Below are 15465 nucleotides of genomic sequence, written 5' to 3' on the forward strand. Positions count from 1 at the left end.
GTTAGTCGAGCAGTAACGTGTGTGTGATATATGTGCCCGTCTCAGTGAACTAATCCATTGCTGAGGCCTAGACTAAAAGCCAATTTATGATTGATACGAAAATGTGGTCGGGGGCTCCATATGGACAGTGTGACACAATTGCAGAGCCTCCAGATGCATGCAGAGGCCAAATCCAGCTCTGTACCACATCGCCTCCCAAATTTTGTAACAATGCAGAGGGCTCTGTATAGCTCCTCATTGACATGACTGGTTGACGGTAGGTGGGGGCGGTACATCCTGTATAAACACAAACTTACTTCCTTGAAAACAGCTCTGCTCTGCTCCACGAAGCGCTAGAAGTATGAATGCCCTAACTTCTTCTGAGGCCGTATCACCTTAAATGCTGCATGGCCAATGCAGATGTCAGATTGACCATATGCACAATGCACTTCTCTCTCCAGAATATGTCTCCCCCGCCAATTTATGCACATTCATTGTTTCATAACTTCATTGTGTGAATTGTTTGCATTTTGATCGTTAGTGTACATAAATTCCCCATTTACATAGAGTACCAGTCAAAAGTTTGGACGCACCTACTCATTCCATTGTAGAATAAAAGTGAAGACATTAGAACTATGAAATAACACATATGGAATCATGTAGTAATCAAAGAAGTGTTAAACAAATCAAGACAAATTTGAGGTGTCGGGTACTCTGCTCCAGTGAACTCCTGCCCAAGTCAAGCACTGCTTCTTATCCCTTGCGCAAATGGCCTACAACTGTCTGTCCCGAGCTCACTGGCGCAGGAAACTCTCGAGGGCCCAGAATATTTTATACAACGTTGCACGTTCCCTAGCACATGCTTCGGGCAGAACTCAAGTTAGTAGTTGATACAATGTTTCAAGTTTGGCTACACATGGTCTGTCTGCAACATTGTGATTCATCGGATATTTATTTTTATCAGGATATTTACTACCTGCAGGCTGCAATGTTTTTATTTGGCTTTATGTAGACTATTTTTACATAGATGGCAATAGAAGTTACTTTTTAGGTTTGTATCCTTTTCATTTGGAGTTGGATAGAATTTTGATTAACCCCATGACAATGATTTTGAGATATGAAGATGTTATTATACATTTAAATTAAACTGTTTCAAGAAAATGTGCTAATGAAAATCATAAGGGGCACGCAGATCGGTAGAAATAGTTTGATAAATTGGCGATCCACATGAAAAAAGGTTGCCGACTTCTCGTGTAGCCTTTTACTGGCACCTTCAGGAGAGTAATGGCAGAATCTGCGAAAACCAGCTGGAGCGGGAGGACAATAGTTGGGTCAGATTATTATATTTTTTTTTTCTGGTTATCTAGATCTCTGGCGCCCTCTTGAGGCACTTGTCTTCATCAAACCGTAAGCTTAAAGCATCAGACAAGATCAATGTATATAGTTGATTTTATTAAAACACATTGGGTGTGTCTATATATGGGAAAAATACACGTTTAAAAAATGTCGACCAATCGATTTGGTCAAAAGAACAGCCGACTTTCGGTCGACGATTATATTTTCTCGTTTGGGACAGCCCTAGAAAAAACTATCTGCAAATAAAAGAGAATGCTGAGTCTTATGTAGTTCTCTGTGTCACAGATCTTACTATTGAGTGGTGTTTCTCAAATTGCATACTACCATGCTCTTAGCATGCAAATTGGAGCATGAGTCCAAATCAAAGTATTCGAAACGGAGCACGGAGGGCACTTCTTGAATGCGTACTTCGTGACTGCTTCAATGGTTAGTATGCAAAGAAATATGAAGCAACCACATAAAAAATTACGCACATTTTCTTGAAATCAATTATTTGAGCTGACGCGCGAGAAAATACACTCCGACTTTGGAATGAAGTGTTGCCTATTCACATCTCATATGTTGCCTGACTACAATATTTTAACTTGATACGTTAATAAATACATGCTGTATAAATTTTGGCATGGTTACCTGCCTACAATACCCACTGTAGGTTGCAAGCCCATAGTAAGTCTGTAGTGATAACTGGCTAGCTACTACTGTTAGTTAGCCAGATATCCACGAAGAATTTACATCTACCTTGGATGACATTGGTTTTAGGTCATTTTTGCTTGTAGTGCTAACTGGCAAGCCACAAAGAAGTGTTAGGTAGCTACCCACAAAGAGTTAAAATCTACTGTACCTTGCATAACATTCATTTTAGGTCATTTTTCCATGTTTAGCTAGCTGGCCAGATAACAACAATTTACACATCTAGCTGATAACTATCAAATAAAATGTTTGCTTTGTGTACATCTTGTTTCGTCTCTATTGTTGCCATTGTCCTGGCTGGAAGAAGGTTCAGTGATTGTGGAGGTGAAGCGTGAGCTAATACAGTAGGGGGAGTGCGAGCGCTTCTCAAATGTACTGTTTTATGCGTTCTCCACACTCTCATCCTCCACAAGAACGTCCCTTAAGAAGGCACCTGGAACATGAGTGTGGAGCTCGGTAGTATGCATATTGAGAAACACCCACCATTTCATGTTTTTTGTTTCTGTGTAGATTTATCCCTCAGATCACAACAGCAACACCTTCCCATCATCTCCGTCTACTCCAGTGGGCTCTCCCCAGGCCATAGCAGGTGAGTGGGCAGGGAGAATACACCTGTAGCTAGGAGGATTGCACCTGGGTTAGCTAGTCCTTAGTCTAACTTAGCCTTGTGTTTCCCAAATGGTGGGTTGGAGCCTACTGCTAGTTCCTAGCCCAGTCTTAATTCACGACGGAATAAGGCATTATTTCGCTAAGTCTTTGGGTGAGTGAAAGGGCAAAAACATTAGTGAATCACTGACCTATGAGATCACACCTGTTTTAGGCCTTAGGGGGCACTATCCTGGGGTGTAAGGTTACAGCCACATGGAAAACAACAAGAAAATATATTTTTCAGAGGCAGAGGAAGCTTAAATGACACTGATTACAATGATAATATGGCTCCATCTATTGGCTTAGAGTGGAACTGAGTAATAGGATTAGGTTCTTGCTTGACAACAGTGCTTTGAGTGTGACGTCTGAAATGGGGTTTAGGGTTGACTGCTTTTTAGCCGTATGGACCGTTTGCCTGGTAGCTGGACAGACCCACTCTTGCCGTTAGCGCCGACTATATTTTCACAGACCCGTAAGGTTGTTGTCCAGATGCTCAATGTCTCTACCTCTGTAGGTTCTGCCTCTCAGTGGCCTCGGGGCTCGGGACAGGCCACACCCTCTCCAAACTTCGAGGGTGGACTGCAGGCTCTGGTGAGTAACTTATCATGTTCAACTCCATGCATGTGTGCAGTGGCACTGGTATGAGTAACAGCACTAGAGGATCAAAAATACCACCTTGATCCTAAGCAAGTTGGATGAATTAAAATCGATAAATTAACAGTGTTGACTCATTAGTTTTACTTAACCCCGCCCTTTCCCCCTCCCCCCTACAGCAAAACAAGATGGAGGATCGTTTGGAGGAGGCCATCCATGTGCTCCAGCGTCACGCCGGGGGACAAGGGGGTCCAGGGGGGCTGGCTGACATGCACAGCCTCCTCAGCGCTGGGATAGGAGGGCTCGCCCAGGCCTTCAACAACGCTGGCCTGGGATTGGCCAACAGACTGCCCAACCTGGTAAGAACAGGAGGGATAAATACATAGTGGCCATATCTAGCCACATGGGTGGTGTAATGGTTTAGGGTGTTATGTCCATTGATTAGTGTCACACTAGTATGTACATCCTCTTTCATGTGATACCAATGTAACACCTACTTGTCCGTAGTACAGTCTACTTGCCTAATACCATGTTTCTCATCTGCTCTATAGATGTCCAACCACCACGAGGACTCGACTGGTGGGGGTGTGCATGGTCATCACGGCCCTCCCTCTGGCAGCCAGCCCGAAGGCTTCACCAGTGAGTTTTTTCCCCCCTCACTCTTTCTTTTCCTCATCATTTCATTAGACACACAATGTTTGTGACTATCTCTCTTTCTCAAATTATCTGCTTTTCATTGACTTATCCCCCCCCCCCAATCTTCCCTCAGGCCTCCCTCGCTCCACACACTCATCCAGTGGCTCTGACATCAAAAGGGAGGACAAGGAGGATGACGAGAATTCCTCTGTGGCTGACAAGTCAGAGGATGAGAAGAAAGACTCGAAGGCCCGCACTCGAACAAGGTGACTAACCCTTCTGATAGCGATAAAACATATCAGAAACACACACATCCATATGATTTGAAGTCCGTCTCTCTCGGCCAAATCCTAACTTGAGACGCGCGTATGTGGGGTCTGTGCCACTGTCATAAATGGGGTAAACTCTCACTCACTAAACATTATCATGATTTATTTAATGATTTAAATTATCTGCTGCTTGAAAATGATTAAATGTATTCAGGGAGTACAGGTTTGCCATCGTTATTTCAACTTAACACGGCCCCAGCACCCAAAAAGAGGTGATTCTCCGTAGCACTGTTGTCATTTTTGCCCTCGTGTCTACCGTTGTTTTCAGAGAGATGTTCTCCTTCCAGACCTTCTCCTCCTCCCTATCAGACACGGGAGCAGAGTAAGTCTGCATCTAATCACGTGAGCCTCACACTTAAAGGGGTGTGGCCATAAATATAGATGGCTATTTAATTATTTTGAGAATAATTTTAAAAAACGGATTATATCAGAACCATTTTAGACTGTGGGCAGAATTTCAGCGTAAAAATGTTTTATTCTCAGGCATAGCAAACTTTTTCTCTTTTTTTTTGAGCCGTGCTGTTAGTACCTTGAGAATGGTTTGTACAAAATCTTGAAATTATAACACATTCGTATAGCATACAATCTCTGAAGCAGATAACCTGAGTTTAATATCTGATGGCGTAAGTATTATGAATGTGAATGTTCAATTTGTTGCCTTGCATTTCAGTTAAATAAGACGGTATCATGTCAGAGCTATTTCATGAATGTAAACCTGGCTTTTACCATAGGAAAATGTTCTACATTTATAAAGGAAAGCTGTTTATGTTCTGTCAGAAATATGTAACTGATGATTTATATAAAGTCCTGTTTTGTTGTAAAGTTTCTAGCAACAAGTTTGCCCCAAAGTACTTAATTAAAGAAAGTACTTTTTGTAATCATAGTCCACAAAGTAGTACAGCACTCTCCCCGAATGATAAAATGGAGTAATTATCTAGCGTGAACGAAACAATACTTGTTTGGACAGTCTTGTCCATGTTAGTAAATATGTCAGTCATACCCATGTAATGTCTTCTATCCCCCCCTTCCAACCAAACCTTCCCCCCGTGGCCCACAATGACTTGTCATCAGTCGTGATGATGAGGACGAGGACGAAGAGGATCTGCCGCCGGAGGTGAAGGTGGAGCGGGAGAAAGAGCGGCGGGTGGCGAATAATGCCCGCGAGCGTCTGCGCGTGCGGGACATCAACGAGGGCTTTAAGGAGCTGGGCCGCATGTGTCAGCTCCACCTGACTAATGAGAAACCCCAGACCAAACTGCTCATTCTGCACCAGGCCGTTAATGTTATACTCAACCTGGAGCAGCAAGTCCGAGGTCAGTGTGCTGTCACTGGGGGATCCAGGTTTAGACAGGAGAAAAGACCAGGGTAGGGCCGCGTAAAAATTCTGAGTTTCTAGTCTCCTATTCTTCAGGCTGAAGGCCCTGGGATGTGTCTCGATAGTCTTGAATGGTTTGGTCTCTGTGGCTCTCTTCCTTCATTGATGTATTTGGAAAGGTGTCAGTCCATATTGCTTTCACCTGTTCTGTGTTTTTAGATCATTGCAGATGAAGGAGAGGAGACTAGGAGGGGAAGCCACTTTCAAGTATTGAGATTCTGCCTTTAGACTAGTTTCCAACCATCAAGTTGTGTTTGTTGATCAGTGATGATGGGAGGAAAGGGGATGAGGAAGCAGGCTATTTAGACTGTTTTGGGACTAGCCCTTCTCCAGTCCTATAAGGCCTTGCTGCTGTGGACACATACAGGCCAGCACTGAACTCATGTCTGGTCTGGTGAAGTATGTGTTGCCTGCTCTAAATGGCATGGGGCTGTCTGTCTGGGCTGTCTCCACTGTAAAATATGCTTCATGTGACTCTGCCTCACCTTCCACTATATTAACATTACATCTCTGATTTCCTTTATTTGCTTCTATCGCTGTCTGTGTCCAATCACTGTGCTTCTTGTCTGAGGCCTTAGGAACATAGCAACACACATTTTCTTTTTAACAACATTGTTATCTTACACTTCACGTTGAAATGATTTCAGGACCAGATGATGGCTTCTGTATTCGTTTCATCAGCTTTGGCTAATGGCCCAATTTTGAAGTGTGAAGATGTGTTTTTTTTGTCTGGGGGGGGTTTTACATTTTTTCCAAATGTAAAACACTCATAAGCAATATATCACCAGTCCCAAGTTACATTCTAGTATTGTTTTATTTCTCTTGGTTTAAATTATATGGGCTTGTCTCCTCTGTTATCCACAAAAAAAGAAAGAAATTCAGGCAGCTGTCATTTGACATTTACCCCTCAAGTTGTTTTAAAAACAAGACCTCACCACTTCTGTTTCTACAAGTGTGTTACTGTTATCTGTGTCTGGCTCTATGCATTGACCCCCCCCTCTCTGTATTCTGCTTGCTGATTGGCTATACAAATGCAGACACAGGTTGTGATTGGATGGAGGGGCTCACTGTTCTGCTCCTATCCCATTCCTCCTCAATGTATTAACTTAACCCTTCACTTCCTTATTGCAATGTCTTTGTTGCATGCCCTTATTTGTCAAATGTTAACCTTTTTAATGTACTGATTTCGTTGGTCATCTCCACGCCTCTCCCTCTCTTCAACCACCTCCCTCTTCCTCTCTTCAACCCCCTCCCTCTTCCTCTCTTCAACCCTCTCCCTCTCTTCAACCCCCTCCCTCTCCCTCTCTTCAACCCCCTCCCTCTCCCTCTCTTCAACCCCCTCCCTCTCTTCAACCCCCTCCCTCTCTTCAACCCCCTCCCTCTCTTCAACCCCCTCCCTCTCTTCAACCCCCTCCCTCTCCCTCTCTTCAACCCCCTCCCTCTTCCTCTTTTCGTCGTTTACTTTTGCAGATGGCAGCAGTGACTTCAGCTTCCTTTCATTCAGATAAATACATCTATGGCCGCTGATGTATTTAACATGAGGCACCAGTGGCATTCAGCTCTCTGTTGTCCTGTTTCCCAAGCTCTCCCCCCTGGCTTCCTCTCTGGCCTTGTGTATGATCTAGACCTGCCAGAGGGTGTGTCGCTCTCTTTCTCCTTCTTTCTCCCTCTCTTCCTTGGTCTTCTTACCTCCTAACTGACAGCCCCCCCCCCAAAGGCCTCATATTATCCTCTGACTCCCACCCTGGACCCTGATCAGCAGAAGACACAGTCTTGGCTTTGTCAGATTCCATTTGGAACATTTGGTCTGATAGTTGTCAACCCATAACGGCTCAACATTCAAAACGCTCAATTTGACAAAAGAACCCTAAAATGATCTATTTTGGCCAAGTGAAAGTCTGCCGAGAAGTAATAAAGTTGCTTTGCGAATACGGTTTTGTTGTTACATGCCAATTTTCTTTCGTCGGAAGTGAATGTCATTTGCAAGGTCCTACGCGGTGCTTTCGTTGACAGTAACAGTAGTGCTCTGGCCTTAGGATTCCTCCATGTTAAAAAAAAAAAAAAAAAGGCTACTAGTACCATGTCCTTGGCGGTCCATCCCTCCGCTCGATCTCTCGCTCTCCTGCACCTTGGCGCCACTCCACTGGGATCATCCATCCGTGACCCCATCCTCCTCACTGGAATACATTGTCCATCCGGACCTCCACAGCTTTCTGCTGCTGGCCTCCTGGCCAAATATGGCACTTAAATAATGACTGCTGTCACCTTCAGCCAACCAGGCCGTCTGCTCTAGGATGTGAATTGAGTAGTGTGCAGGGAATGCTGTAGCCCCTCTGAGGTCACACTCCAGGGAGAGGCTGCCCCTAAATGCTCGTCTAGGATCAGATCTAACGATGAGCTAACTGACCCTGGAACAGCAATTTGCTATCCAATGAAACTTTCCGCAGAAATTGTCCTTAGGGCTGTAGTTAGGGGCAACTTGGAGGGTAAAAGCGGCAGGTGTTGGGGTGTACCATAACGACCCTCCTCCCTCCTCAGCAGCAGCAGCTGCAGCACGGCCTCGCTGAACGATGAGAACCTGACGGCCGAGGAGAAGGAGAAGCGCGAGCGGGAGCGCCGCTCGGCCAACAACGTCCGGGAGAGGGTGCGCGTGCGTGACATTAACGAGGCGTTCAGGGAGCTGGGCAAGATGGTGCAGGTGCACGTGTGCAGCGACAAGGCCCAAACCAAACTCATCATCCTGCAGCAGGCCGCGCAGGTCATAATGGGTCTGGAGAAGCAGGTCCGAGGTAGGCCTCTCTTTACGAATAGATCCAGTACCGCCAACCACCTTCACTCAGCCAATTAGCTCTTAATACTGGGCTTGGAGAAGCAGGTACAAAGTAGGGATTCCTGTACCAACCAACCCAGTAATGTCCGCCTCCAACCAGTCAACTGGGACTTGACTAGTATGACGGCTAAAGAGATCATACTATGCCTGGAGATGCAGGTGCGACATAGGGCTTCCTTTTAGCTGTGGAAGGCTTCCTTACCAAAAATTCCAGATCCAGTATGATTCACCTATAGGCCCTCTACCTCCACTCAACCACCCAACCAGCAGTCTCACCTCTATATGCACTCACCTGCCTCTGACTGTCCTTCTATTCTCTTGGATAATGGAAAAGGGGCGAGCAAAAAGAGATGCCGATGGAGGCGGGGAAAATGGGGGCTGCACCTCTGTCAAATACTTAATGATCTCACCACTGCTGCCGTCTGGTCGTTCCTCTTTCCTGTCCAGCTGTGTCTTCCGTTCACCATTTTGGTCTACTGTCCTCCATGCTTTCCGATGATATACTTTAAAAATATTTCTTTCATGACTAGAATCTCGCAGCATTTACACCTTAATCATACCTTCCTTGCCCGTCTAACCCTAACCCTTTTTGTTTTTAACATTTCTCGTTCTTCTATACGCCTAACCTTCTCCGTTTACTAGATTATACTGTGAAACCTGATGGTTTTGCCTCTTGCCTCCATCTCTTTGACAATCTTCTTGATTGTGCTCACCTTCAGTTAACCTGAAGTTTCAGCCAAAACCTGTAGATCCACTCCACCCCTCTGATTCTAACCTGTGTGGCCTCTTCCTAAAGAGCGTAACCTGAACCCCAAGGCAGCGTGTCTGAAGCGGAGGGAGGAAGAGAAGGTTTCGGGGGTGGACCCCCAGATGCAGATGGGAGGGGGGCACCCCGGGTTAGGGGGCGATGGACACAACTCTGTCAGCCATATGTAACACCTGGGTAAGTTGTCATTCTCTGCTGTCATACTGTAACTGTCCATATCGCATGCATTGTGGCATGATGTGTGTTACCATAATATAACAATCCCTGTTTCTCTCTTCCAGCTCCTGATCCTCTTGATTTGTACAGCTCTTAGAAGACGTGGCCTTATTCTCTTATCATGCATCTCAGTGTGTGTCAATCCACAAAGGTGCTCTCTATATATGCTAGCACATATAGTGGAGAAGCGCATTCTCACACAGACACACACACACACACACACAAAACTGACAAACGCCAGTGGCCACATTCCTGACCATGAACACACAATACATACACACCAATACACACAGAGTTTTGAAGAATACTTACAGTAAACACCCTGAACTCCAAGGAGAGACTGGATCACAGGCAGAGGATATTTAAACGCAATGATTTTTTTTGCGGGTTGTTTGTTTTTGTAAGACATTTTGAAGAAGTTGCTTTACGTGTTGGGAGCAACATTTGTTTGGATCAAATAGTATTTTTGGATCAATTGCTCATGTGAGCAACCTAGGATTTTGTGTCCTTTTGATAGTCATTTGCCATTCCCACCTGAAAAGTAGGTCTTACTTTCATCACAAGAAAAGGTGACATCAGAATCTAACCTGTATGAGTAACTATGTGCCTGATGTACATGCATAACGCCAAGGCTTGGGCAAGTTACAATCGTCGTCGTCATCCCCACCATCATTTTTACTTTTTTTCCCCTCAATGTCAAACACAGAGGTAGAGTTTGAGGTATCCAGCCACCAGAATTGAAAAGACTGGACTGTCATAGTGACGAATGGACACTTATTGAATTGGCAGGCAGAGTGCTGTTATATAGCACAATGATAAAAAAGAAACCCTAGCCAACTTTGGCCATATTTCTTTGTTTATGCCTTCTCGTAAGGGCTGCCCAGACACAGGCCCGTCTGAAGATTTATTATGGTGTGTATTTTTTTGATCCAGGGATCCTACAAGCCTTCCATTTTTTGTCTTCATCTGTTTGTCGTCACTGCCATGAGTGGAGTTGAAGGACTGCCAGTGAGGAAGGTGAGCTCATCAATACATACCGAGACCCAGGACAGGTCATGATGACTCGCTACTAGCTGAAAACCACTCCCCGTTCACCTACTATTCCACAGGATCACTCTGGCATGGTCATCTCAAGACTTCCTCACTCTGTCTTGGGGAGATTGGACTAAAACATGCAGGAAGTGTGTGTGCTCTGAACCAGAGCAAGCCTCTCCCCCTCCACTCCCTCTACCGTACCCGTCTTTGCCCCTCTGGTTCTGTTTTCTTTTCAGCCAGGCCATGTGGATGCGTGGTCAGTATACTCTGCCCCAAACTCAGTCAACCACCTGCCTTCATTGCCTTCTCCTCTTCACGTTTGTGGAGCAAGTGTCGTCAGTTGGCAAGGCAAACCTAGATGTCCAGGTCATGCGTCCTTAAAAGACTATGTAAGACGGACTATGTCAGTTTTCAGTAGACTACAGTTAGTTTGAAGAGGAGAGGCTATATGGACACACTTGGTGCCCAAATTGATGGCGTATGTCGCGCAGCTGAGTCAAGTGGAGCTGAACGGATTCAGCTCAGTCAGTCACGCTGAAGAGACCTTCCCAGCTAGCTAGTTTATGCTCGTGGCTAGAAAATTCAGCAAGAATTTAAAACTTGTCTGCCGAAGTTGGGACTTGGAAGAGTGTTCAGAATCGTTCAGTTTTAATCAGAGTAATTGCTCATCCAGATGGTTACTACCAGTAGTACAAGTTATTTCTCATGTAGGCTGCTATCCTACTCAAAATAAAATCAAGTGGGATGGAACAAATTGGCCCCTTAACTACCTCCGAGGATATGTTATACTGCTGCCCAGTGGGAAGCAACTCACGCCGACAAGCACCACGTCATTCGCACCGGTTTGTCGTTACTCGCCCATAGAAATAAACATTACTTTCTTTTACAAGTTGTAATTTTTTTAACTAGCACCATGCTGCTGTTTTAGCCAGCATAAACTAGCTAGCTGTGGAGGGCTCATCTGGATGACAGACTGAACCGAAGCCACTCGTCTCCACTCGGCCCTCAGCTGCATCATTCATTTTGGCACCATGCGTATCCGTATAGCCTCTCCCGTACAGAAGGAAAGGCTGTTGGACTTCAAGAGGGTTTATTTTGTGGTGTGCATTCTGAAATGTCATGGATATCTTCCCTTGAATGCATTCAACTGCCATCGATGGACAATTTTGTGTTCCTTAAATTACAGGAAGCATTGGGTGTTTTGAACAATTTACAAAGCCTGTTTGTAAGGATCCTCCTTTTTGTAGAAGTGATTTGTTTTTTCGTTTTGTTTTTTACTTTGTAAGATAGCTGTATGAGTTTTCTTTTGGATTGCTTACTTTCTTTTCATTTACATTGTTTAAATGTAAGGACGACTCATTTTAAAGATACCAGGAACAAACTTTACGTGTCTCTCTTCCCTCCCAAACGTAGTGATCTCTCTTCTCTTCTTCTTTTTTTACCATTGGGAAAAGCATGACGTGCCAGTTGCTTTGGTGTAAAAGTAGTTCATGCCAACTCCTAATCTGGCTAGAACATCCCCAACCTGTTTTGGAAGTACCTGTAATTTGGAGGATGTCTGTTTCAGGAAAAAAACTGCAAAAAGTCTGTATATGTAATTGATACCAGTTATTACTACTTACTCACTATCAAAGGAAAATGGAAATGTCCAAGTATAGAGTACCATAGTATGAGTCATAATACCCATAAAACCAAGGAGAGATATGGTTCCAATTGTTTTTCCACCATTCATTTTTCCCGTCAGGGATCTTAGACGCACTTAAAATAAGGGCTGTGTTCTCATGTAGGTTTACCCTGGCGTGACGTTTTGATAACCGAGTAAATCTTTTTAGGACAAGGTGATTTAACAATATATTCGCTTGTATTTAAAACAAATAAAAATGGGGGCGGATCATAAACAACTCCAAATGCCATGATGATCTGGACCAGACTGCCGAATCAAGGCAGTAATCTCTGGATTAACAATCTGTTAGCTAATTGTTGTAATTTATAAATTGGCTAAATTTCTTTAAATTTACAATTCTGGGAACTGTCTTGTGCAAGTTGTAAATTGACACAATACCTGTTAGCAAAGGTGTTAGCTTGAGATGGTGTGCAGGAGCTTGCAGGGATTTGTAGTTTTGCATGGTCTAATTTGATGGTCATTTGCATTTTTGAATCAGAGTAAATGGAGCCGAATATATTGATTAAAGTCCCCTTGTCTGAGAGATTTACATGGTTGTCGAAACGTCAGGCCAGGGTAAGCCTACACGAAACACAGCAGCCCTTTGTTAACTGTTTCCAAAATCCCCTGTGTGAAAAAATGAATGGTGGAAAAACAATTGGAACCATTTCCCTGTTTGATTGCTAGGTTTTATGCGTATTATGACTCCTACCGTGGGGCTCTATTGACAAGCTTTGTCACGCAAACATTTAGTAAAAACTATTGAAAAAGGAACAAAATTGTAGTGTCTCATACAAGTTAGATTTGATATCAATACCTTTCGGCTTGCGAGGTCTACAGTTGCTGTATTGTTAATGTCTGTTGGTCCTAGTTAAACATTTCAAAACAAACAGAAAAAGATGTATGAGGAATTAATGAACAGGGCATCCTTAGTCATTCTCTTGACTTTGGGATCATTGTTAGTGGTTACTCACCAGTGCCTGAACACTGATGAATTGTGATTGTCTCTGCATGTATGGCTTTCCAAGAGAACCTTTTACAGATCAACAAGGTTGACATGGGAGGGAAGAGTGGGGCAATGCTTCAGTAAATCTCTATGAATATTATTCTTATTAGCTCCCAAAGTAAAATAAATTATAAAGTAATTTTTTTTTTACACCTTTTCTGTTAGTTCGTGATGGCATCTCAGATTTTGGCAAACAACTGAGTCCGCTTTGATTTACTGAGCCCTATTATAAGTTTATATAATAGGGGTGTCCCCAGACCTTTTATCTTCTGTACAAACCATTGGCGATTTGGAAACAATACTCATGTGGAGTAGAGTATGATGTCCATATTTTTTTATTTGCAACAGTCTGAACTTTATTTTCTACTGAATAGGGCAGAGATTCATTTTTGTTATCATATCAAACATCTGAAATTGACATATCCTGTATGTGTACCTATACAGGACTTGGCCAGTTGTGTTTTAATTATCAACTAAACAGTATTTTCCTGTGCAGAGTGATACTGAATTGTAACAGTATTTTCTTGACTTTGTCAGTTTGTCTTTCATAATAACCATCCCCCAGGTGAAACCCTAAGCATTAGTATCAGTAATGTATTATTTCCACCTCAACTGCCATTGTCTGTTTCACAGAGGACACGTATTGTCTTTGATTTATTACTCGAATGAGATTTGAAAACTCAACATCGCTGACATGTGTTCCTTTTTGTTAATATTAACTGAATGTTGAGTACAGTATCCTTAGAACTTCCCTTGTCAAAATGCACAACTAGTATTTTGCCAGGGGGCCTCTCATGGTCTGCCAATCTCTGCCCTGTTCAACAGATGGACACACTGCTACAAAACTCACTGTCTCTCTTACATTGGGGACAGAATCCATTTGTCCTCAAAGTGCCTCCAGTTTCCTATTTTTTATATATAAAGTAGATATTGAGAACTGTCGTGTATATAACAGTAATGTAGCAATAAATGTGCCATTTTTAATAACAGAAATATACATTTTTTCAATGTCTGTCTTTTTGAGCTTGTATACCTAAATGAGAAAAAAAAACATTGTAATAAAGGGTTGAAAACATACTTAGATTATTTGCTTTTATTATGTGTGTAGGCTACTGTGTATTGAAAATAACATGATTATCTCTCTGCGAAGGTCTACTACAGTGTGATTCCACCCTTCTCCCTGATGTGCACGCTCACGCCCTCTTCATGGATTTAGAAGGAATAGGTAGATATATAGTTGAATCGCCGCCTGGCCTAGCATCAATACAACCATTTGTTCCTTTTCAGTCCTCAGGCCTCGTAATATTTGAGATCTGTGAAGGTGTGTGCTGCAGGTAGCCTGAAAGAAGCGGCTGAGAATGCCCCAAGTGTTTTAAAACATCTCCAAGCATTTTATGTTTTGAATAATGACAAAGTGCTGGATGGGAAGAGGGTCTATGGCTATTCTATATGGCTATAAATGTATACCTGTCTGTACTCCATGGCAACTAAAGACAGATCTGGAAGTATCCTCCCATTTACAGGCTAATTCTGATATTCTCCAGTCCTTTGCATTTTTTTGAGTAATGACCCCATACAATGTCAGTTTTATTCAATTTCCAATGATTCTAGAGCTATGAGAGGAGAGACTCAGTGAGAATGATAAATTTGGCTAAATACTTAGTCAACAGCGGCAGTTTAGACACGAAACAGACACTTAATGCTCGCTGCACACTACCTTCAGACTGTTTGCTAACATTTAGCAAACAGTTGCGGCTAACACAAAGCAAATGGAATGTTAGCCAACATTCGCAAACCATTTCCCTTGTTAAACACACCTATTAGGTGTTATTAATAATTATACACTGGGTGGTTCGAGCCCTGAATGCTGATTGGCTGACAGCCGTGGTATATCAGACCGTATGCCATGGGTATGACAACATTTCTTTTTACTGTTCTAATTACGTTGGTAACCAGTTTATAATAGCAATAAAGCACCTCTGGGTTTTGTAATATATGACCAATATACCACAGCTACGGGCTGTGTCCTAGCACTCCGGATTGCATTGTGCCTAAAGAACAGCTCTTAGCGGTGGTATATTGGCCATATACCACACCCCCTCGGGCCTTATTGCTTAATTATTAAGTCATCAGGCATATTAAGAACATAAATTATAGAAATAGGTGGGGTTTATGACTTCCTAACTTGCCCAGATAGTGACGACCATACTGTTAGGAATTAGAATAATAGAATGGACGTGAACCTTTTTATGATGGGATAAAGGTCAGGGAGTTGGTCGACTATGGTTTGCAAGTGCTGTGATAAATTCAAATTCATTGTTTTACATAACATCTTATCTGCA

The 15465-nt window shown here is 43.2% G+C and overlaps 1 protein-coding gene across 4 annotated transcripts in view; it reads left to right on the forward strand.

Annotated features, from left to right (window-relative positions):
- Positions 1-14204, forward strand: part of LOC120020166 (transcription factor E2-alpha-like) — a 40952-nt gene extending 26748 nt beyond the window's left edge. The window contains exons 13-21 of one of the 4 annotated variants that reach the window (XM_038963650.1): positions 2536-2614; positions 3188-3264; positions 3447-3626; positions 3819-3906; positions 4037-4169; positions 4501-4554; positions 5304-5545; positions 9234-9380; positions 9485-14204. In XM_038963650.1, the coding sequence (XP_038819578.1) occupies positions 2536-2614; positions 3188-3264; positions 3447-3626; positions 3819-3906; positions 4037-4169; positions 4501-4554; positions 5304-5545; positions 9234-9373 (993 nt within the window). In that variant the 3' untranslated portion in view covers positions 9374-9380; positions 9485-14204. Of the gene's footprint in view, positions 1-2535; positions 2615-3187; positions 3265-3446; positions 3627-3818; positions 3907-4036; positions 4170-4500; positions 4555-5303; positions 5546-8145; positions 8397-9233; positions 9381-9484 lie in introns of all 4 variants that reach the window. The other 3 variants (XM_038963652.1, XM_038963651.1, XM_038963653.1) reach the window with 3 other exon arrangements.
- Positions 14205-15465: the final 1261 nt, after the last annotated feature.

Source organism: Salvelinus namaycush, chromosome 25 (assembly GCF_016432855.1).
Source record: "Salvelinus namaycush isolate Seneca chromosome 25, SaNama_1.0, whole genome shotgun sequence".
Taxonomy (NCBI): domain Eukaryota; kingdom Metazoa; phylum Chordata; class Actinopteri; order Salmoniformes; family Salmonidae; genus Salvelinus; species Salvelinus namaycush.